Source organism: Pseudophryne corroboree, chromosome 1 (genome assembly GCF_028390025.1).
Source record: "Pseudophryne corroboree isolate aPseCor3 chromosome 1, aPseCor3.hap2, whole genome shotgun sequence".
NCBI lineage: Eukaryota > Metazoa > Chordata > Amphibia > Anura > Myobatrachidae > Pseudophryne > Pseudophryne corroboree.
The window spans coordinates 1,223,290,019-1,223,312,699 of NC_086444.1; the positions used below are offsets into that span (position 1 = coordinate 1,223,290,019).

Below are 22,681 nucleotides of genomic sequence, written 5' to 3' on the forward strand. Positions count from 1 at the left end.
TTCAAGAGAAGGATGTTGTTTGTGTAAAAATGAGTGCCACCATTGGCAAATATTCTTGCCAGTGATAAAAAGTGTGTTGTCATGCCTGAGCAAAAGAAAACGACTTTTACCCAAAACCTGGCAACACTTGTCAAAGCCTCTGTACCATTTGTGATGCTAAATGTAAGTTGAAGTAGAAGTAAGTCTTGAAATTCCAATAGAAAATCATGTAGAGAACTTTAACAAGCAGTTCAGCATCAGCAACCAGCAGCAAGGATATATACCAGCACATGCAAGTTCCACCAACATCATCATCAAACTCCTCATTAGCAATTGGAGGTAGCCCTGCATCTAATTTGCAAAGATCATGTGTTCCTACTATGAAATTCAATCTTAATCTATTTTATCCAAATAGCAATTCCTTACCTGTAGCTGGATGTTACACAAAAAGTTACACTTTGCCTATAAAAAGCCATTGTGCAGACTATCCATTTAAATACAGATAAGTGGACAAGCTGTCCTCTTTGAATTAAAGACTACATGACTGTGATGGCCCACTGGATGGGTGTATAGACTTCAGCAGTGGCAGTATCTAACACACAACACCATCTCATTCACAGGCTGGCTACTCTCTGTATCACTGGCTTCACTAACAAGCATACCAGTGTCAACTTTTTGAGAACACTAATGGATGTAATGGCATAATGGCTTATCCGGCTCAGACTCCCTCAGGTTTTGTCACTTAAATTGTATTAGCATTACAACTGCATGAATTTCAACATGTACCATGTTTTGTGCACACAATGAACTTGGTGGTTCAGAATTTCTTTAATCCTAAAGTAGGTTAAAGTTCTATGTAATGACTTTGTTTCTACTAACAGGATGCAAAGAGCTCCTTGTGAGAAAGTTGCAGCTCAAATGGCACATGACACATTGTTCCTGCTTCAGTTTCTCTTGCAGATGCTGCTGGCTCGACCTTTTCTTAGAGACCAACTGGTGATTATGATGCGTCGTCTCAGGTCACCAGAGTGAAACATTAAGACATTTTGTCAGACTTAAAATAATTGTATTATTATTATTATTATTATTATACTTACCGTATATTGACACCTCTCCATAAACCAAGCTGACACAGTGCGTATCAATACAATGGAGGGGGGTTACTTTGTAATGAAAATATACAAATTAGCATCTTTGACTTCTTTACTACCTTTGACTACTAGTAGTGCTGTACATATGTCAATTTGGAGCTCCTTGTATAATATTCTGTAGCTATGGTTTATTTAAGCTGCTCATTAAAAATTGTATACTCGGTAAGTGCACAGCTAAGAACCTTGGGTCTAATTCAGACCTGATCATAGCAGCAAATTTGTTAACAGATGGGCAAAACCATGTGCGCTGCAGGAGGGGGGGGAGCAGATGTAACATGTGCAGAGATAGTTAGATTTGGGTGGGTTATATTGTTTCTGTGCAGGGTAACTACTAGCTGCTATATTTTTACACTGCAATTTAGATTTCAGTTTGAACACACCCAACCCAAATCTAACTCTCTCTGCACATGTTATATTTGCCCCCCTGCAGTGCACATGGTTTTGCCCAACTGCTAACAAACAAACATCGGGTACATATAACAAAAAGCACCACAATTCTCAATACAGCTTAGATGTAAGTAGTGAGGGAGTAGTCAGCGTACTACTAGGGGCTGGCGGCCATAGATAGAGATGAGCCTTTATCAACTGTAGACAATGCAGGTAAAGTTGGTTGCTGAGTAGGAGAGAGCTGTAACTGCAATGTGAGGAGAACAGGGCTTTGACAACAAGAGGAAAGAGATCTCTGCTTTGAGGAGCTAACAATCTAGTGGGAAGGGGCGATAGACAGATGACATGAGGTGCAAGCAAGCGGGAGGTAGGCCGATGGCAGTATGCAAGTGAAGCAGAGATGGACAGCGCATGAGGCAGGCAGATGGAGGAGGAGCCTCAGGACTAGGTTATGCATCGGAAGGGTATGCTTTGATGAATTGGTGGGTTTTCAGTGCCAGTTTGAAGCTTTGTGAGGTCGGGAGGAATATTAATGGAGTGGGGGAGCATGTTCCACTAAAGGGAAAATCTTGAACTCGAGCAAGGGAAGCAGTGACCAGGGTAGAGGGTGGGAGGGAGTATGAAGGGAGAGGAGGTTGGAGATATAGGGAGCAGTGGAATTAGAAATGGCCTTGTATGTGAGGGTGAGGCGTTTGAAGAGGATTCTGTAGAAGAATGGGAGCCAGTGCATATTTTGTCGAAGGGGAGTAGCAGATGTAGAGTGGTGGTAGAGGAAGATAAGCCTAACTGTGGAGTTGAGGACATATTGGGACTGGGCGAGGCACCTGGAATGATGGAGACTGGGAGAGGCACCTGGAAGAGGACCATATTATGCTCAGTTCTGGACATCATTTTTCTAAATGGATTAAATGTAAATACTCATGTGTAAGTGGACCTTGCCTGAGATCTCTGTGATGCTGCTGGGAAAGCAGACAAGTCATTTATGCTGATTAAGTGAATTATACAATCCCACAAAGTATTATTAAATAATGTTTGTGACTGTGTGGCTGCCTTATGCATGAAGACTACTTTACAGAATAACTCCAACTGGTATGGAATTCCTTTTACTGGAGTTTTTCCCAAGGGCAGAAGCCTAGTGTGAATCCCCTGCTAAAACCCATCTTATACCTAGAGCTAGATTAAGGGAGGGGGAACAAGGGGTGAGCAACCCTGGCCTCCATATCTCTCTGGGCCCCCTCAGCCATAGCTGCTCATACCCAGCTCTGGTGCTGCAACCTATGTGGGAGCAATTCTCCACATCTTCAGCCTGCAGTACCACCCGAGCTGAATACTAGCATTAGGACCCTGAATAAGGTCTACCCGGCAATGACATGCATTGAGCTAATCAGACCCTGCTCTCCCAGGCATTCTTTTGCTTTTTGCTGCCAGGCCTGCTTGGTGCTTGAGAGGAGGCTCTGAAGTCTGCCCCAGCCGCAGGTGTGCTGTTAGGTCCTGTGCTGCTGCAGTCTCCTGGAGCTGCTAGAGAAGGAAGCACTCACAGCCGGAAGGGTGGGGCTGATCAAAGAAGGGGGACCACTTTGTGTTAAGTGACCTGGGCCCTCCAAAGGCTTAACCCGAACCTGCCAATACTTCACATACACCTCTTGAAGACCCATTTTCTCCGCCCCTGCAATGTCAGTAATACCTGTAGATCAGCCACTAGAAAGATATAGCCATACGCACTCATGAGGACCCAGGCACCCTTTGAACACGGCATATGACAATAGCTGCTAATCATCACTGATCAACCTAACACACAATATGGAATCAGCAGGCGGCATCATGATCAGTGAAAGCGTATTAGGGCAAGATTCATAGGTCAGCAGTCAGAGGTGAGTAGATGACAGCAACAAAGAATTCAGCAGGTAAGTGCACCCATGTGTGTCCTGCACTAACACAAAAGGAGACACAATTAGTAAAATAAGCAGCCCAGAAATGGGCGCTCTCCCCTAACAAGACGCTGGGCAGGACAGATACTTACAGCCTTGCAGGAGAGGTGAGCTTACAACAATTGCCACCAGAGATTAGGAACCCGAATCAACACCTGATTGGTCAGTTGGGCAGGTGATGCATCATAATGAGCAGGTAAACACTTCAGGGTACTCTCTTTTGACATCCATCTCTACCACCCCTTTTGCCTTGTGGTGATCAGAAGATAAAGGCTTCTTCTCTTTTCAAGCATTTATTATAATGTATGGACAGGGTACAAGGGATGGCACCCACCAGTCTACTATTGGGGACAGCGGTAATGTAACGTACATGTGAAAGCAATAAGCCGCCATTATCATTATGCAGTTATGCTAGCAGAGCCCGTTCAGCAGGTTGTTTGGTGTGAACATTCCTCTGATATTTCTTTGATGGTACTTCCCCACCTCTATTACAAGTCAGCAAGCTGTACATGTATCTCTGACACTGGGAGGATGCATAGTAATAGATAAGAGGATCAAGGCAACAACTGATGCTGCTAATACAGACAGACAGAATGTAGGCACAATACAGAGATGGATTAGATTTCTTATGAAAATGAAGACACCAAATTAAAAAGATGACATTTGTTGGTCCAAAGCAAAGTACAAACACCAAGAGCACAGTCACTGTCATAAACAAAGCGCGAGATCGCTTAAAGGAGTTTTCAAGTTTGGGGGAGCTTAGGTTATGGATGATTCCAATGTAACAGACAACTGTAATGACTAAAGGCAAGAAGAAGAAAGCAGAGATAAAAATTAGGAAATAGTTTACAAAAAATCTCTGCACATCTTCAATGTCCTGCACATCATAACAAATTGTGGTATCCAAAGCGGCAATGTACTGTGTCTGTTCTCTTATGAGAAGTGGCACAGTGCCGGCTATGGATAACACCCATATACAGACACAGACCAGCCAAGCTCGCCCCGTGGTACGCCAGGAGAGAGACTGCATTGGATACACCACGGCCAGGAACCTGTCCACACTGATGCTGGTCATGAGTAGGATGGAGCAGTACATGTTGCAGTAAAATGCTGTGATGTAGAAGCGACACATTCCATCTCCAATCATCCACTTATTCCCGGAGAATCGATAAGCGATGCTGAAAGGCAGCAGAGTCACAAAGAGCACATCAGCGGCCGCCAGGTTCAGCATGTAGACCACCGCTGGCTTCCTGACCTTCATCTTGAACAGGAACATGATGATGGCCAGAAGATTGAGAGGCAGAGACACAATGAGCACCACGGTGGACACGGATGGAGCAAATACAGTCAGCAACTTGCCAGTGAAAATTATTTTGGCTTCCTCAGTAATTGTTTTTTCTATTATCCGTGAATGGGGAACTTGACTTGATGATAAATTCAGGTCACGGCCATCTTCAGCGCTGTTAGAGGTTTCATTCCCTAAACATTAAAGAGGAAGTGAAAAAAAAAAAAATCTAAATTTGGAGATTTCTCTTCTGCATGTGAACCTAGATACTGTTTATGTAGAGTATGTATAGAAATATTAGCTTCATTATCAATAAGAACACCCAGTAATAGGAATAAATGTGAAAGTCTAAGACTCATTACATATAGGGAGGAATTCAATTTAAACCACAACACTAATTGTCAGTGCTGGACTTATTCAATTAGCGAGGTTTGTCCCATGTTCAAGTTCTCACAGATTGCACAGAACCTCGCAGCTCATGAAGCTGTGAGGTAAAGTCCATGTAAAAACCAACAAAATCTGGTCATGCACGGGGAACAAAAAAACACTAATTTCACAGTTTATGCTGAATCAGTGGTTTTCCGTGTGTGAATCCCGATTGTTCAGAGCGGGAAAAAAGGCTATTTTATTGAAATAGGAGAGATAAAAACAAAAGTCAATAAAAAATAATTAGAAATTATCTCTCTTTTTGTTTTTATTGACTATTGTTTTTCTCTCTCCTATATGCATCTTATGATGTCATATTGCTGCTATATAATTATGTTTACGAATGACCCCCGGAATGCATCTGACCCGCCAACATTACTATATGAAGAGAAAGCAGCTCTGTGAGATGTATTGTATGACTGGAAATGACGTCATACGGGTTGGAATGCTTTTTGAACCGCATGGAAATAAGCATATAGCGGCCGGAAATGACGTCTTACGAGTTGGAACGCATTTTGAACCGCACGGAAATGAGTATAGAGCGACCGGGCGGAAGTTGATGGGAGATGCGATACCATGTGACCGGAAATGACGGCCGCGGAAGCGCGGCGACTCTCAAACACTGTAATTGTAATTGTGACATCTGAAACTTGTTAGAGGACTTTAGGGGTATATATAGGGGGAAAATTCAGTGCTGCACAATCCGCTTTTGAGAAAGGTTAAAACCGAAACGCGTTAAGCGGGATTGTGCTGTGTATCCTGACAATTCCTTAGATTCCTTATTCACCACCTGGAAGGAAAGCCGTGAGTTTCCGGGACTCTGACTACACATGCTGTAAGAAATATCTCAGCGAACCAGTGAGGTGTCTTTTGGGAAATAGGGGATAACGCCTTGTGATATGCCTTTTTATTTATGTAACATGTGAGTGCATCTGTTTAAATATAAATACCCGTCTGTTTAAGGGCTTGCTGCACTATTTACTTTTTTTCTGTTATATGTTTTCGGGAGTGGTGGGACATTGAACCCTTAAAAGAAGTGGAATTTTGATCTTGTGGAATTGGACAGACTTTTTGATATAAAGAAACTACGATATGCTTAAAACCTTGTTGAGCTTTGTGAGTGTGATGCATTGAAAAAAGAATATACTATCTCTTTATAAATGGACTCTACACTATTGCGTGTTTTTTGTTTTTATGTGTGTACCCTAATTGGTATATGTCATTAGGGACACATATTATACAGGTTGTGGCCTTTTGAAGAATTTAGTCCATATAAGTGGCATGTTAAATCCGGAGAGCGCCAAAGTGGAGTATATTACCTGTGTAAAATTGTGAAAATTCTGTGAAGTAGGTGAAACTTCATTTATACTATCACTGGGCTGACCTCTGGATCTCATTGCGCACCCTATAACCACTTAAAACTATATCTCTCTTGTAGTCTATGGCTTGTGTTAGTGTTGCTGTGATATTGTCTACATTCTATGGTGTTCATATACAGATGTAATCTTCCTCATCCCTGTTGCAATGCGTTCGCACGTGCACACGCATCGCGGCAGCGACTACTTGCACCTGCTTGCATACAGTCGCGGATGTGAATGCTCAGTGTATTCTGAAAGTTTTGTGGGTGAGAATATTTAAACGCTCCCACAAACATGGACACTTATCACAGCAAATGTCTTGTGACTGCGAAAAAACACATCCAGGATGACGGTGGACGTATGTGTAGGTAGGGGTGGCTACTATCTGATGGAGAGGGAGAGGGGTGCTGAGGTAAGTCTTTGTCCCTGATGACAGAACACCTAGCTTCAGCCATGGGTAGTCAGATGCTAACAAATACATCTATTTCAGATACAGGCACAAATCTGTGTGTGCGGGGAAGCAAGTATCGTTGGATTCATAGTGGTAATGGGGTTGTAAGAAGGAAACCATATGAGACACAGGGGTCAATGCAGAGCTGAAAGCAAGTCAGCCGCAATTGGGGTGACATTGTGTGCAGAGAAAATAAATGACTTTGTGTAACCACATGCAGAGCTGTAAGTCCTTATGGTATCACTGCCCGCTCCATGTGCATCGTCAGACTACCATCGCCATCAGAGTGCTGTAGGGATTTGTTTCTCCAGGCGCATAACAAAGGCAGATTATTGTCCCCATCACGTAACATTGTGCTTGGGGTATACCCGTATTGGAAATGTATCATTTTCATTAGTGTTGGTGTCTCACAGCTCATGTCAGCTTACCTGTCATTTTATCAAATGTATGTCGTCCCCAGTAATTATGTTCATAATGTTTTATCATTTCAGAAGCGATTAAAACTCTCTCTGGCATATCTCCGTCACCTGTAATACATAAATAATACGTCATATAAACCATCCTGTAATAAGAGAAGACTCAGTGCCCCCTACTGGCTGATTACAGAACCATGTGGCTTTATTCCATGTACTGTGCTGTAAATGAGAGATCACACCCAGGTTATCACAGCACCTCCCGGGCAGGGGAGGCTGTGATGAAGAGGAGGGGGTGGGCCGGAGGCAGGACGAGGGCGGAACAAGGGTGGGACAGGGGTGGAGCAAGGGTGGGGTCACACTGACACCCACTTTAAGCCACCCCCCCGCTCTGTAATGCCGCGATCCCCGGCATTACACTGCAGGGGGCGTGGCTATGATGACGCACTAAGTGGGCGGACGGGCAGGGGGGACCTGCAAATCGGGAGACTTGCCTGCTCTTCCGTGGGGCCAGGAGGGTCACCCGATTTTCGGGAGCCTCCCGGCCATTTCGGGAGAGTAGGCAAGTATGGGGCATGTTGATAGGGGGGACCCCACACTCAGGGGTATATGCAATTAGCGACGAATCGCGGCAAATTTTCGCCCGTTTTTTAATTCGACACAATTTGACCATCCAATTTCGGAAAGTGGTTGCCGAAATTCACCATATTCAATGGAAAACAGATTCGACAGTCCCGCGGGCGAAAAACGGCCGATTAGGCGGATTTTGACGCAATTTAAAAAATACGGGAAAAACGGGAAAAAAACGAAAAAAAAATTGCGTGGGGTCCCCCCTCCAACGCATAACCAGCCTCGGGCTCTTCGAGCCGGTCCCGGTTCTAAAAATCCGGGGGGGAAATGGACAGGGGATCCCCCGTATTTTTAAAACCAGCACCGGGCTCTGCGCCTGGTGCTGGTACAAAATATACAGGGGACAAAAAGAGTAGGGGTCCCCCGTATTTTTTACACCAGCATCGGGCTCCACTAGCTGGACAGATAATGCCACAGCCGGGGGTCAATTTTATACAGTGCCCTGCGGCCGTGGCATTAAATATACAACCAGTCACCCCTGGCCGAGGTACCCTGGGGGAGTGGGGACCCCTTCAATCAAGGGGTCTCTCCCCCCAGCCACCCAAGGGCCAGGGGTGAAGCTCGAGGCTGTCCCCCCCATCCAAAGGCTGCGGATGGGGGGCTGATAGCCTTGAGAAAATTCAGAGAATATAGTTTTTTCCAGAATAACTACAAGTCCCAGCAAGCCTCCCCCGCAAGCTGGTACTTGGAGAACCACAAGTACCAGCATGCGGGAGAAAAACGGGTCTGCTGGTACCTGTAGTTCTACTGAAAAAAAGATAGCCAAATAAAAACAGGAGACAGACACCGTGAAAGTAAAACTTTATTTCATACGTCGACACACACATACTTACCTATGTGCACACGCCGACATCGGTTCTCTTCTCCAAGTAGAATCCAGGGGTACCTGAAAAGAAAAGATAAATATACTCACCTCATCCAGGGTCCAGAGATAAATCCACATACTTGTCAAAAAAACAAACCGGACACCCGTACCACACGGACTGAAAGGGGTCCCATGTTGACACATGGGACCCCTTTCCCTGAATGCAGGGAGACCCCCCCATGACTGCTGTCACTGAAAGGTCTCTTAAGCCAGGGCACTGTATAAAAGTGACCCCCGGCTGTGGCATTATCTGTCCAGCTAGTGGAGCCCGATGCTGGTGTAAAAAATACGGGGGACCCCTACTCTTTTTGTCCCCCGTATTTTTTGCACCAGCACCAGGCGCAGAGCCCGGTGCTGGTTTTAAAAATACGGGGGATCCCCTGTCCAATTTTTTCCCGGATTTTTAGAACCAGGACCAGCTCGAAGAGCCCGAGGCTGGTTATGCTTTGGAGGGGGGACCCCACGCCATTTTTTTTCGGGATTTTACCAATCCATCTATAAAAAAAATATATATATATATTTTTAAAAATATATAAATAATACTTGTGCCTCCAAAAAAGACAAACCAAGTTCCTAATCCCTTCTAATATAAATAGATATGCTATTACCAAAAAAAAAAAAAACACCACAAAAAACAGGTTTTACATTTTTTTTATTGGTTTCACCCTCCAAAGTGTGGCGGATTGAAAAAGACGAATTTACTGTCTAAAAGCACTGTTGTCGAATTTCCAAACTTCAATTGAATATACTTTGGTCGAATTGCAGCATTTGTATCATTGCAAAAAAGTCGAATTTGTCAAAAGTCGAATTTCAAAAAGTCGAATTTTTAAAGTCCGTTTTTTTGGAGAAAAGTACTGAATTGCATTGACGATTTTTTTGGGGGGGCGAAAAAGTCCAGTTTTTCGCCAATTTTGGGAATTCGACCGCAATTGCATATACCCCTCAATGTACATAACTCATCAAATTCACCGGTAAAATTCACATACACTATACATGAGCAAAGTATTAACTTCTTAGATGTACAGATATCATTCAGGGATGACAAAATTGACACAGCCCTGTTTACTAAGAGTACCGACAGGAATAACCTCTTACAAGCGTCCAGTCATCACCCTGTCTCTTTACACAAAGGTCTCCCCTACTCACAGATGCTGTGCCTTAAGTGCATTATCAGTGATGAGACACAACTGGAATCAGCATGTGATAACATGATCACAAAGTTTATCCAAAGGGGATACAACCAGTCTGAGCTTATTATTATTAAGAAGAAAGTATTGAAAATTCCTAAAAGTAAAACTTTAATTTCCAACAAAAAAACTGATAATACTGATAAACTAATTTGGGTTAATCAATATAATACTCAAAGTCCAACAATCAGCAAGATCACGAAAAAAATTCTGGCCTATTATCCAAACAAATAAAAAAATAGGCATCCAACCTAGTACACGTATTATGCCCGCTTACCGTAGAGGGAAGAATATACGTGATTTTGTAGTTAAAACCAACATTGAAGGTACCAAAAAGAGTAACATCACCACATTTCTCAAATACTGCTTCAAGTGCCTTGGCTGCACCACATGTAGCCATATGTTGACGGGTGACACTTTCTGTCACCCTTTCACGGGTAAAAAATTTTCAATACGTTATCGAGTAACTTGTACTACACGATATGTAGTTTACCTACTCAGTTGCCCTTGTGGTCTCCACTACGTGGGAAAAACTGCATGTTTAAAGAATGGATGGCCGGGCACCGGGCCTCCATTAGAGCAGCAGTTAATTCAGGCAGAAGTGATAAACCTGTTGCCCGACATTTTCTGCATGCCAAACATTCAGTAGATGCCTTGAGACATCGTATGATTGATTGCATCCCCCCGCTCAAACGAGGGGGTGATCGTGCTCAATTACTACTTAAAGCTGAGGCCAAGTGGATATTTGTACTAGACACATTGTCCCCTCGTGGGTTAAATGAACAGTTGGGCCTATCGGCTTTTGTTTAGCCCATTATTATATACAATCATTCAGGGGCACACAAAGTATATGATGTTTCAGAAACAGCTTCTACTAGTTTGTATCATTTTTCTCCATGTTTCCTAATTGTTGACACACAGTGGCTCTTAGCCAGCTCTCCACGCACACTTATGGGCTCTTTCCACCAGCTACTGTGAAAGTTTACAGTGTAGCTTTTTCTTGTTACTATGTACATAGATACTATCAATACTGCTTTTGAAGAATGAAATTGTTACAAGCATTGCCCTGATTGTGCCGTGTAAATCACACTGTCTTATTATTGTTTTGTTTGTTTGCGCAGTTTAGTTTTTTCAATTGTGCTCCGGTCCAGGTGTTCCCTGACGCCGAAGCCGGCACCTCGTGATGACGTCATTATTGAACGGAGCGTGATGCGACGGCCGCTGGCGCTACGGACCACCAGACGGAGATAATTGGGTGAGTAGTACCTTTTGTGATTTTATCCTGACGAAAATGCCGCTTTTGACATTGAAACGTTGACACATCAGACTTGCCTGTCTGTATTTATTTCTTACGCTGAGAGTGCCGCCCGTCTCTGCAGCATATATTACTGGACACAGCCATTGGGAGGGCACCGGCACTAGTATTTCTCTATACATACCTTTGGGATTTGAGAGTGCCGTGGACTCTGCATATTTGTATATATATATACATATATATATATCCAGTGTTTGCCCCGGCACTCCTCTGAGTTCACTTGTTGTGGTGCACTTCCTTGTGGACATGGCAGTCCACCGACATACAGCAAACAATAACAGGTGGCACTCACAGACTTGTAGAATGATGAAAAAACTTCACCCCGTGAAGTGTTTATTGAAACAAACAGGTAACGTTTCGGGGACGAGTCTGTGAGTGCCACCTGTTATTGTGTGCTGTATATATATATATATATATATATATATATATATATATATATATTAACGATGAGCGGGTTCGGTTCGTCGAGATCCAAACCACCCCAAACTTCACGTGGTTTACATGGGTCAGAGGCACCCTCGGTTCTTCCCACCTTACTCTTAAAACCCGAACAAGGCAAAACATCATTATCCCACTGTCGGATTCTCACGAGATTCTTATTCCATATAAAGAGCCATTTTCACTTGTACATTGAGCGGAGAGTACGTGGCTACGTTCTCTGCCTGAATAGCCCAATATCAGCTAAATATCAGCTCAATATCTGTGCTCAGTATCAGTGCTGCATTGTGGTGACCATTATATAATACTGCAGTACAATAGTCCATTGCTGTATCTTGCTGCTCCGTGTCAGTTCTAGTATCCTCCTCATCAGTGCTCAATATCTGTGATCAGTATCAGTGCTGCATTGTGGTGACCAGTATATAATACTGCAGTACAATAGTCCATTGCTGTATCTTGCTGCTCAGTGTCAGTTCTAGTATCCTCCTCATCAGTGCTCAATATCTGTGATCAGTATCAGTGCTGCATTGTGGTGACCAGTATATAATACTGCAGTACAATAGTCCATTGCTGCATCTTGCTGCTCCTTGTCAGTTCTAGTATCCTGAACAGTGCTCAATATCTGTGCTCAGTATCAGTGTTGCATTGTGGTGACCAGTATATATAGTAGTACAGTACAATAGTCCATTGCTGTATCTTGCTGCTCCTTGTCAGTTCTAGTATCCTGAACAGTGCTCAATATCTGTGCTCAGTATCAGTGCTGCATTGTGCTGACCAGTATATATAGTAGTACAGTACAGTAGTCCTTTGCTGCATCTTGCTGCTCCGTGTCAGTTCTCCATAGTGTCATCAGTATAATCAGTGCTCAGTAAAATCAGTGCGTTGTTAGACGTGCGCCCATTATCCGCCATTAATGCAGTGGGATTTAGAAAATTGTGTCCCCGGTACCAAATCTCATCTAGATTCCACTTCACTAGGCAGGCGATAGCGAGATTATGCCAATTAATTCCAGTGATTTAGACGTAGTATTACAATAATTTTAGCAATTAATAAGTGATTTATAATTATTAATTACAGTGATCTTGCCAAATAATTCCAGTGATTTGGACATAGCATTACAGTGATTTTACCAATTAATATCAGTGATTTATAATTATTAATTAGAGTGATCTTGCCAAATAATTCCAGTGTCGCTTGGCTTAGTCATACAGCTACCTAATTGCACCTCTTCGACATCTTTGCATGAGGTGCTGTTTGGGGCCTAGTTTTTGAAAAGTGCCATCCTGTATGACACTGCTGTATTAGTCCTGGGGTACTGCCGTATAAGTCCACCAATTGAATATTTTTTTTTAAAGTGACTGGAGCGTGCTGTAAATGCTGTCAGTGGACCGAACAGTTGCGGCCCACTCTTGACATTCAGCCACTGTGTGACACTACTAGATGTGCCAGGTGGTTGTGTCACTTAGCTTAGGCCTACAGCAACCTTGGGGCACATTTTTTTCATCTTTGCATCATGTGCTGTTTGGGGCCTTTTTTTGATATCTGCCCTCCTGTCTGACACTGCAGTGCCACTCCTAGATGGGCCAGGTGTTTGTGCTGACCACTTTACTAAGCTAAGCAACCCATCCAGTGACCTCGGTGCAACCTTTTGGCCTAAAAACAATATTGTGAGGTGTGAGGTGTAGTCCAGGCTGGTCATTACCTGAGAGTGTGTGTGTGTGTGTGTGTGTGTGTGTTTAGGAAGGTAGCCCAGACAGGACATTACCTAAAAGTGTGTGAGTGTGTGTGTGTGTGTGTGTGGGGGGGGGGTTAATCCAGGCATGACAATACCTGACAGTGTGTGTGTGTGTGTGTGTGTGTGTGTGTGTGTGGGGGGGGGGGGGGGGGGGGGGGTTAATCCAGGCAGGACATTACCTGAAAGTTGGTTGGGGGGGTGGGTAGTCCATGCAGGACATTTCCTGAAAGTGTGTATGAGTTGGGGGTAGTCCTGGCATGACATTACCTGACAGTGGGTGTGTGTGTGTGTGTTTAGGATGGGGTGTAATCCTTGCAGGACACTACCTGACAGTGTGTGAGTGGGTGGGTGGAGTCTTGTCAGGACATTACATGACTGTGTGTGTGTGTCAGTGTGAGTGTGTGGGGGGTGGGGGTATTGGAGACAGGACACTACCTGACAGTATGTGTGGGTGGGTGGGGGAGTCCTAGCAGGACATTACATAACAGTGCGTGTGTGGGGGGGAGGGGTAGTCCAGGCAGGACATTACCTGACAGTGTGTGTGTGTGTGTGTGTGTGTGTGTGTGTGTGATGGGGTGGTAGTCCTAGCTGAACTTTACCGAACAGTGTGTGTGTGTTGGGGGGTAGTCCTGGCAGGACACTAGCTGACAGTGTGTGAGTGGGTGGGGGGAGTCCTGGCAGGACATTACATGACTGTGTGTGGGTGTGTGTGTGTGTGGGTAGTGGAGACAGGATACTACCTAACAGTTTGTGTGTGTGTGTGTGTGTGTGTGTGTGTGTGTGTGTGTGTGTGTGTGAGGGGGGATGAAGGTAGTCCAGGCAGGACTTTACCTAACTGTGTGTGTGTTGGGGGGGTTGTCTAGTCAGGGCATTATCTGACAGTGTGTGTGTGTGTGTGTGTGTGTGTGTGTGTGTGTGTGTGTATGTATGTGTGGGGGTAGTCAAGGCAGGGCATTATCTGATATTGTGTCTTTGTGTGTGTTTTGGGGGGGTTGTCCAGGCAGGACACTGCCTGACAGTGTGTGTGTGTGGGGGGGGGGAGGGGGTAGTCCAGGCAGGACATTAGCTGATGGGGGAGTACTGTGACTCATGTAAGCTGTATTAGCCTGTACTACTTATAATGAACAATACATAAATAATAAAAACACCATCAGCAACAATTATTTACAGTTGCATTATACACATAGAATCAAACACCCAACTTCCGCATCCCCCTCCTCCCTTCATTCCAATCCCCCATCCTTACCAAGTCCTCTCCTTCATTTACACATGTTCACATATACAACTTACCAGCAAAGCATATACATACGTGTGTATGCAACACGAGTAACACTCCGTGTGCCGGGCTGTGTCTATATACACCCACGCCTAGGCTGTGCAATGCATATGGGCCACTGGTGCATATATACACCCACATCTAGACACAGCCACAACTAGTCAAACCCGCAACTAGCCACAGCAACAGCTAGTCACAGCCACAACTAGTCACAGCCACAACTAGCCACACCTGCAACTAGCCACAGCCACAACTAGCCACATCCGCAACTAGTCACAGCAACAGCTAGTCACAGCCACAACTAGTCACAGCCACAACTAGTCACAGCCACAACTAGCCACACCTGCAACTAGCCACAGCCACAACTAGACACAGCCACAGCTAGTCACAGCCACAACTAGTCACAGCCACAACTAGTCACACCTACAAATAACCACAGCCACAAATAGTCACACCTACAACTAGTCACAGCCACTATTCACACCCATTACTAGCAACAGCCACAGCTAGTCACAGCCACTAATCACACCTGCAACTAGTCACATCCGCAACTAGTCACAGCCACAACTAGTCACACCTACAAATCACCACAGCCACAAATAGTCACACCTACAACTAGTCACAGCCACTATTCACACCCGCTACTAGTAACAGCCACAGCTAGTCACAGCCACTAATCACACCTGGTACTAGTCACACCAACAAATAGTCACACCCACAAATAGTCACACCCGCAGCTAGTCACAGACACTGATCACACCTGGGACTAGTCACACCAACAAATAGTCACACCCACAAATAGTCACACCCGCAGCTAGTCACAGACACTGATCACACCTGGGACTAGTCACACCAACAAATAGTCACACCAGCAACTAGTCACAGCCACAGCTAGGAGCAGCCACAACTAGACAGAATACATAAGAGAGAAATATGTGGGCAATTTGGCATAATACAGTGTAGTTAGACAAGAGCTGTACAGGACTAAGAATATGTAAAAGTCCATACTATTGTTTTTTGGCAGTGTAATACACTCCTTACTAGGCAAACTACAATATTAAGATATGGGGCAATAAGTAATAGCCTGCACAGCCTGCATTCAGGAATTTCTGCAAGTACAAGCAGAAAAATATACGGGCACACTCGTCAACATTCCAGAACAGTCTGCATGTCGCAGGCTATTACATATTACCCATGGTGTCATTCTGAGTGGGGGCAGATTGGCCTAGAAAACCAGCACAGGAAATTTCTAAAGCAGCCCTAAAATGTGGGTGGGGTCTGTGGAGGGTTCGAGATCTAATGACATTAAGATACCCCAGCCCCTGCTAAACACACCTGCAGCTGGTAACCTCTGCAGGGGTTAACAGACCGTCTGGTTACTAAGCAACCACAGCAGACAGGGAGAGCCTTAGGACCCAGAGCGGGAAGCTGGGGATGCGGGGATTCACCGCCGCAGAGCGGGAGAGTGACAGAGGCGGGGTTAGCTCTGTGCTGTGAGGAGGCGCGGAGAGAGGATGAGATCACGCTGCCGCCAGGTACAGGAGCAGGTCACACTGCCGCGGAGGAGAAGAGAGGCTGCTCAGTGAGGAGAGACAGGACCCTCGCTGACAGAGCAGACAGACATGGCGCCACTGCTGGCCTGGACAGAGTGAGAGAGGCTCTGGGCAGCGTGTGTGCAGAGATGCGCACTGCTGCAGCTGGCTGACAGGAGAAGAGAACCGCAGTGAGGACCCTCCTGATTGGCTGTGTGCTCCTGTAGTATCTGTCAGGCAGCACACGGCACAGATACAATGTAGCACCTATGCGCTACATTGTAGCCAATGGTGGGACTTTGCGGTCAGCGGTTGACCGAAAGTAACCTCAATGCTGACCGCAAAGTTCCCACCATTGGCTACAATGTAGCGCATAGGCGTGTGCTGTGCCGTGTGCTGCCTGACAGATACTATAGGATCACACAGCCAATCAGGAGGGTGCCACGACATGGCGCTCCCTGATTGGCTGAAGGGACCCTCTTTGACAGTAGTCAGGGGGGGTCCTGGCAGTCAGGAAAAGGAAACATGGGACCCCTTTCAGTGCGTGGTCAGGTTTCTATTTTTTTTTTTTTTTTTTTGCCAAGTACGTGGATTACAAAAAAAAAAAAGAACAGGACACACTGGATTTAGGTGAGTATAATTTTATTTTCAGGTACCCCGGATTCGACTTGGAGACGTCGACAGACGGAGACGTGGCCAAAGTCTGCGTGTCAACATAAGTAAGTATGTGTGTGTCGGAATGAATGTAATAAAGTTGTACTTTCACGGTGTCTGTGTCCTGTTTTTTGGGTTGTTTTTTTTTAGTAGTAGTACTACAGGTACCAGGGGGCCCGTTTTCCCCCACAAGCTGGTACTTGTGGTTCTCCAAGTAACTGCTTGCGGGGGAGGCTTGCTGGGACTTGTAGTACTGCTACTAAAAACAATATTCAATTTTTTTCAAAAGGCTAACAGCCCCCCATCCACCGCCCTTGGATGGGGGGTACAGCCTCTGGCTTCACCCCTGGCCCTTGGGTGGCTGGGGGGGAGGACCCCTTGATTTAAGGGGTTCCCACTCCTCCAGTGTACCCCGGCCAGGGGTAACTAGTTGGGTATTTAATGCCACGGCCGCAGGGCGCTGTATAAAAGTGACCCCCGGATGTGGCATTATCTGTCCAGCTAGTGGAGCCCGGTGCTGGTTCAAAAAATACGGGGGACCCCTACTCTTTTTGTCCCCTGTATTTTTTGCACCAGCACCAGGCACAGAGCCCGGTGCTGGTTGCTCAAATATGGGGGAACCCCAGTCATTTTTTCCCCATATTTTGTCAACCAGGACCGGCTCAAAGAGCCCGAGGCTGGTTATGCTTAAGAGGGGGGACCCCACGCAATTTTTTTCAGATTTAAAAATACTTTAAACACATTTTTAAGGTACACAATGAAGCCCTGCATGGATCTCATAGATCCGGCCGGGATTCCTTGTGTTTTGTCAGGAAGTGTTTTACTCATCACTCCCGTAAAACACTGCCTGACATTAAGAATCATATCGATATCGGTAAAAACGAATGTGCAAAACTCGGCAGCTTAGTGAATGATCGTATCGGGATTCAAAAAGTTGCAGTAAAATGCACCCGATACCATTCGAGTTCAAACACCCTTAAAAACGGCAAAAACATGAATATTAGTAAATAAACCCCCATGAGTCCAGCACTGGCAACTCACTGAATCATGTGCAGTCTCTGCAATACATTCCAATGCAAATGAGTCATGACTCGTGTGCCGACACACTGACTCGAGACACTTCACTGAACTGAGTCATGTGTCTCAACTCAGTTCAGTGAATCACTTTGCCCATGACTAGTGAGGAGGCGGCTGGGACCAGGAAGCGCTGTATGCACAATAGGAGAGGGGGAAGCCATGACAGGGATGCAAAACAGTGGGAGAGCACTGACAAACAAACTGGTACCTGTACCTCCAATGTTAAGCACTCAGAGCTACCACAGCATACCCTCCAACATGACCCGCCCCACTAGGTACAAAATGCTCTGTTTCTGGACTTCCCTCTTAATTTATTATTGCCATCACCTGGGAAGAAACAGATTTCTTATCATTTAACTAGTTCAACACAGGTGATGGAAATCATAACTTAAGAGGGAAGTCCAGAAACAGAAAATGTTGTACCTAGTGGGGCAGGTCATGTTGGAGGGTCTGCCACAGGACCCAAATAATATATAGTGCCCTAGACCTCTGTAGCTACACATAAACGTACAAGAGCGCCTCAAGCTTTATTGCTTACTTACTTACTCTGCCCCTCTCATTGAGAACATTAATAGGGACATGCAGGGGTATACCCCCAGGTTTGGCAGTTTCTCTGACATCGCATGCAGCTACCCAGTAGCAGTGGACACAGAAGCCATTGCTTACACTCAGTGGTTGGCTTGTCTACGAGTAAAGGAGCAGCATGCCTAGCTCACGTTGCCGTGTGTGTTCACCGATATATTCACTTGCCTCTGGAGCCCCAGATAGGGACAGTGCTTTAGGCTACGCCAATCCCCAAGCCTCAATAGGCTGATCATACCCCAGCAGCCCTACAAGGAACTGAGATATCTGCTGTCTGCCATGCGCAGGATTTACCAAACCAAAGAGTGGAAAAGTAATTCTAATACTCTTTTGTGATTATCATGTGCCTTGCATAGATTTATACTTGAACTTCTCCGAATTGTGTATAGGGCCAGAGATTGCCTTTGCTGGGCCCACAGCGCCATCTAGGGGCTAAGTATTCTGTTTGAATATTCCTGAGCAAGCTTCTCTAAATGAGTTTTAGTATTGATGTTCAGAAAATAACTTATGTTGACGTTGTGATATGTTTATGTTTACCATGCAAATGATATGAGATAATAGGTAATGTGTCTTACCAAAATGTGCTAAACTTACTAATCAGTAGCTCAAGTTAACGCTAAGCGGTGAATATACCCTTTGTACCTTTGTCACGTGCCCTACTGTAGTGATCCTTGTGCACCTTAGGGGAAGTATCGTCCATACTGGAGTATCTCCGTCCCTCTGTCCAAATCCTATACAGGTGTTCCATGCAGACTTTGGCAGGTGTCGCAGCAAGTGAGAACTTGTCAACCAGACGGGCCGCAACTGAACAGGTGTGAAATTCCAGGTATTACAAAATATCTAGATGGATCTGATGGTGTATACAGATGTAATCACCATCATCTATACACATAGCGGCATAAATGGCGTGACTCGTGCGACAGTGAATGGGTCGCACACATGCGTACCCATACACATGCCCAAAAATATGCACTTGTGATCGCCTGGTGTGAATAATTGCAGTTTGGTAATCCATGCAGCATGACACGATATGCATAACATTGGTATAGATTGTGGCATAGATGAGCCTGTAAGTCACCTGTGCGATAATGTAAATGCATATAAGGGCATATGAAACCATCAGATTCCATATCCGCTCCTCCATTTCCCCGCTACTTCCCTCACACTTTGGCCCCATCCTCTCCTACTTCATCCTGATTCTTCCCATCACACTCTTGCCTCTTTTCTCCTCCATCACTCTGCCCCTTCTTGCACACCCTGGCCACATCCACTCCTCTATCACCCTATTCCTTTCTCCATACTTGGCCAACACCCTCTCATCCATTATCCTCCTTCTTATACACCGAGCTCCATCTTCTCCTTCAACAGTTTCCTTTTTCCCACACACCCCAACCACATCAACTCCTTCATTATCCTGCTACTATCCTCACACTTCTATCCCTCCACTTCTCCATTCCCTCACAAACTTTTTGGATTCATTAGTTGGTCTGTGGATTGATGTGGAAATATACACAACCAAGATCTCTGTATTATCTGATTATTATGTAGTGTTATTTCAGGGTTGCCGACATCTGAGAGCAGCCCGTCGGATCAGCAGGGGGGGGGGCCTGAGGTGACGTGCAGGGGGCATCGCGTCATCACCTGCCCTGACCACCCACTTTACTCGTTAAGTGGGCGGCGGGCAGGGGGTGAACCCCGTAAATCGTGAGACTTGCCTGCCCTTCCGGGGAGCCAGGAGGGTCACCCGTTTTTCGGGAGCCTCCCAGCCATTCCAGGAGGGTAGGCAAGTATGTGTTATTTCTCACTCAGTGTGCATTAGGGATAGCAAAATGTTTTTTCTCTAAGCCAGAATTACCACTCCCTTTTAGCACCTGAGTGACATCACAATCTGTTTGAGCAGCTTGCCAATATATGTGCATTGTATTTCAGAGAGGAATGGATGGGTCAGCATTGGAGTGCCATTGGTGAAGCTAGGAGTGTCTCCAGGTAAGCTGGCTCTCAGATTCTGTAGCAGCCATTATCATGTGGCCTTACACTGGGCTATTAGATCCAGACATATTTGTTATTATTTATGCGGTGGGTATGGGGTGCGATTTTCCCTGTGTTAGTATGGCAGGGCTGCTTCAGGTTTGTCAAAGTCAGAAAAATATCACGCTACACGTTGCCATATATGCACCTCATGCGCTTGCCCACTGCACATGCACTTTCTCTGGCGTGCGTGCACATATTTGCAGATGCGTGACGGCGCCCCTACGGGCGTGCGCTTGAACGCATGGTATGTGCATTTACGGTAGAGTATGTGTGCGTCTAGCGAGCGACTCAATCGCTGCTTAATAAATCCATATAGCAGGTTTTATAGGTAATGTTCCCCTTAGTGATAACTGTAAGTTTGTTTAATGTGACGTGTTTATGGAGATGGGAATCCCTCTTTATGTTATACAAGGGGTCTGTTTAAGGTTGAACAGTGGTGTCTGGTACCTAACCGAAGAGTATTTTAATAGCAACAATCCGGTGTTGGTTAGGTATAGATTAAACGCTCCTGCGTATAGTTATGGCCATTAGTAATTTCTGGACATATCCTATATTTGCAGTTCATTATCCATGCGGCGGGAATCCGAAGATTCCCTCCCACCTGAGCTGTTTGAAATAGCCACAGCCCACCTGTTCAAATCAACCGATGACCTTTTGTTATGATACAAGGAGACATTCCTGTGTACAACGAACAATGAGATTATAGGTCCCTTTGTAGTGTACTGTATGCAGTGTATAAAAGATCAGCCAGCCTGGACAGCTCAGTATCTCTCACTCCACAAACGGTTTTCATATTGACTAACTTGGAGCAGGTACCAGCACTAGCGCAGCGATCGTTCCCAGTGTGTGTAAGAAATTTTCTGTAATCAAATTCGTTCTCTGTTTTGTATTGGCCATTTCCCTCTCTCTCTCTGTTATTGTATAAGATTGTGACGCTATTGTATATTTCTGTCTAGATATTCTGTTAGAATTATATGTTAGCTTGTAGTGTATAACTTGTAAACTGTTTTTACCTTTTTCGATATAACTTAAAAGCTTGTTAGTAAAGGTGTTGGAACCTTAGCACGGTATTGTGTGTTCATTACATTGCAGAGGGTAATAGGAGCGTCTCGATCGCTCAGACAGCTTTAGTGTTAACAAGGTTAAGCAGCGTTATATCGCTACAGTGTTTCAGTTCAAGGTTTACAGCATAAGAGTATCCTTTCTGTGTATTACATTCAAGGTTTACTGATTGTCATCTTGTGAGCGTCTGCGCCACTCGTGATCTCCTCGTGGTCTCGAGCGTCCGCTACGCTGGTAGCGTAGCATTACGGTAGTCGCTCGCCTATAGCGTGTTTGACACCACGCGTAAAGCTGTGAGCGAGCGTGCCGCTCGTGCGTCTCGATCACGGCTAAGCGTCCGCTACGCTAAGTGCGTACCCTTACGGTACCCCATACGCCAATTGCGTATTGAGTCTCTTACCCATATATAGTGAAGGTTATAAGGTAATCAAAATCAGCATTATCAATTGGCCGCTCTTCTGTCCACCACATATCCGCACCAGTGAAATACAGACTTTATCTGCCAGCAAGGGCGGGAAGGCAGTAGTGCTGGCTAGATAAGCGTCTGTTTCGCTACGTTGTAGGAGTGTTGTGGGAATCCGGAACCGGAGGTAAGAACAATACGCTATTGTCTTTTTAAAACTGTTTTATTTCTGTCTTGCGTACGCACGCACGCATACATCTGCATTTCTTTTCATTTGTGTATTTTCACATCACTTTCCTGATTGCCATTTCATAATTGATAACGTGCTGAGAAAGACTTGTTGCTATTGGTAGTTAAAGAGTAAAAATAATACATTAAGAGGTAATTTGTAAAACACGCGCACAGCTTTGCCTAAAGATTCAAGGAAAGACCTGTGTGGTGCTCGGTAGATGATTACAGTTAAAAATCATCTACATTGATATAAACGTGTTAATTGTATTTCTGTGGACATATCTG

At 45.1% G+C, this 22,681-nt stretch overlaps 1 protein-coding gene across 4 annotated transcripts in view; it reads right to left on the reverse strand.

Annotated features, from left to right (window-relative positions):
* Positions 1-3,729: 3,729 nt before the first annotated feature.
* The window catches only part of LOC135026854 (proteinase-activated receptor 1-like), a 61,159-nt gene continuing 42,207 nt past the window's right edge, over positions 3,730-22,681 (reverse strand). For all 4 annotated transcript variants that reach the window (XM_063953690.1, XM_063953663.1, XM_063953672.1 and 1 more), the window contains 2 exons: positions 7,394-7,492; positions 3,730-4,924 (listed from right to left, as the gene is read on the reverse strand). In XM_063953690.1, the coding sequence (XP_063809760.1) occupies positions 3,852-4,924; positions 7,394-7,492 (1,172 nt within the window). In that variant the 3' untranslated portion in view covers positions 3,730-3,851. The remainder of the gene's footprint in view (positions 4,925-7,393; positions 7,493-22,681) is intronic.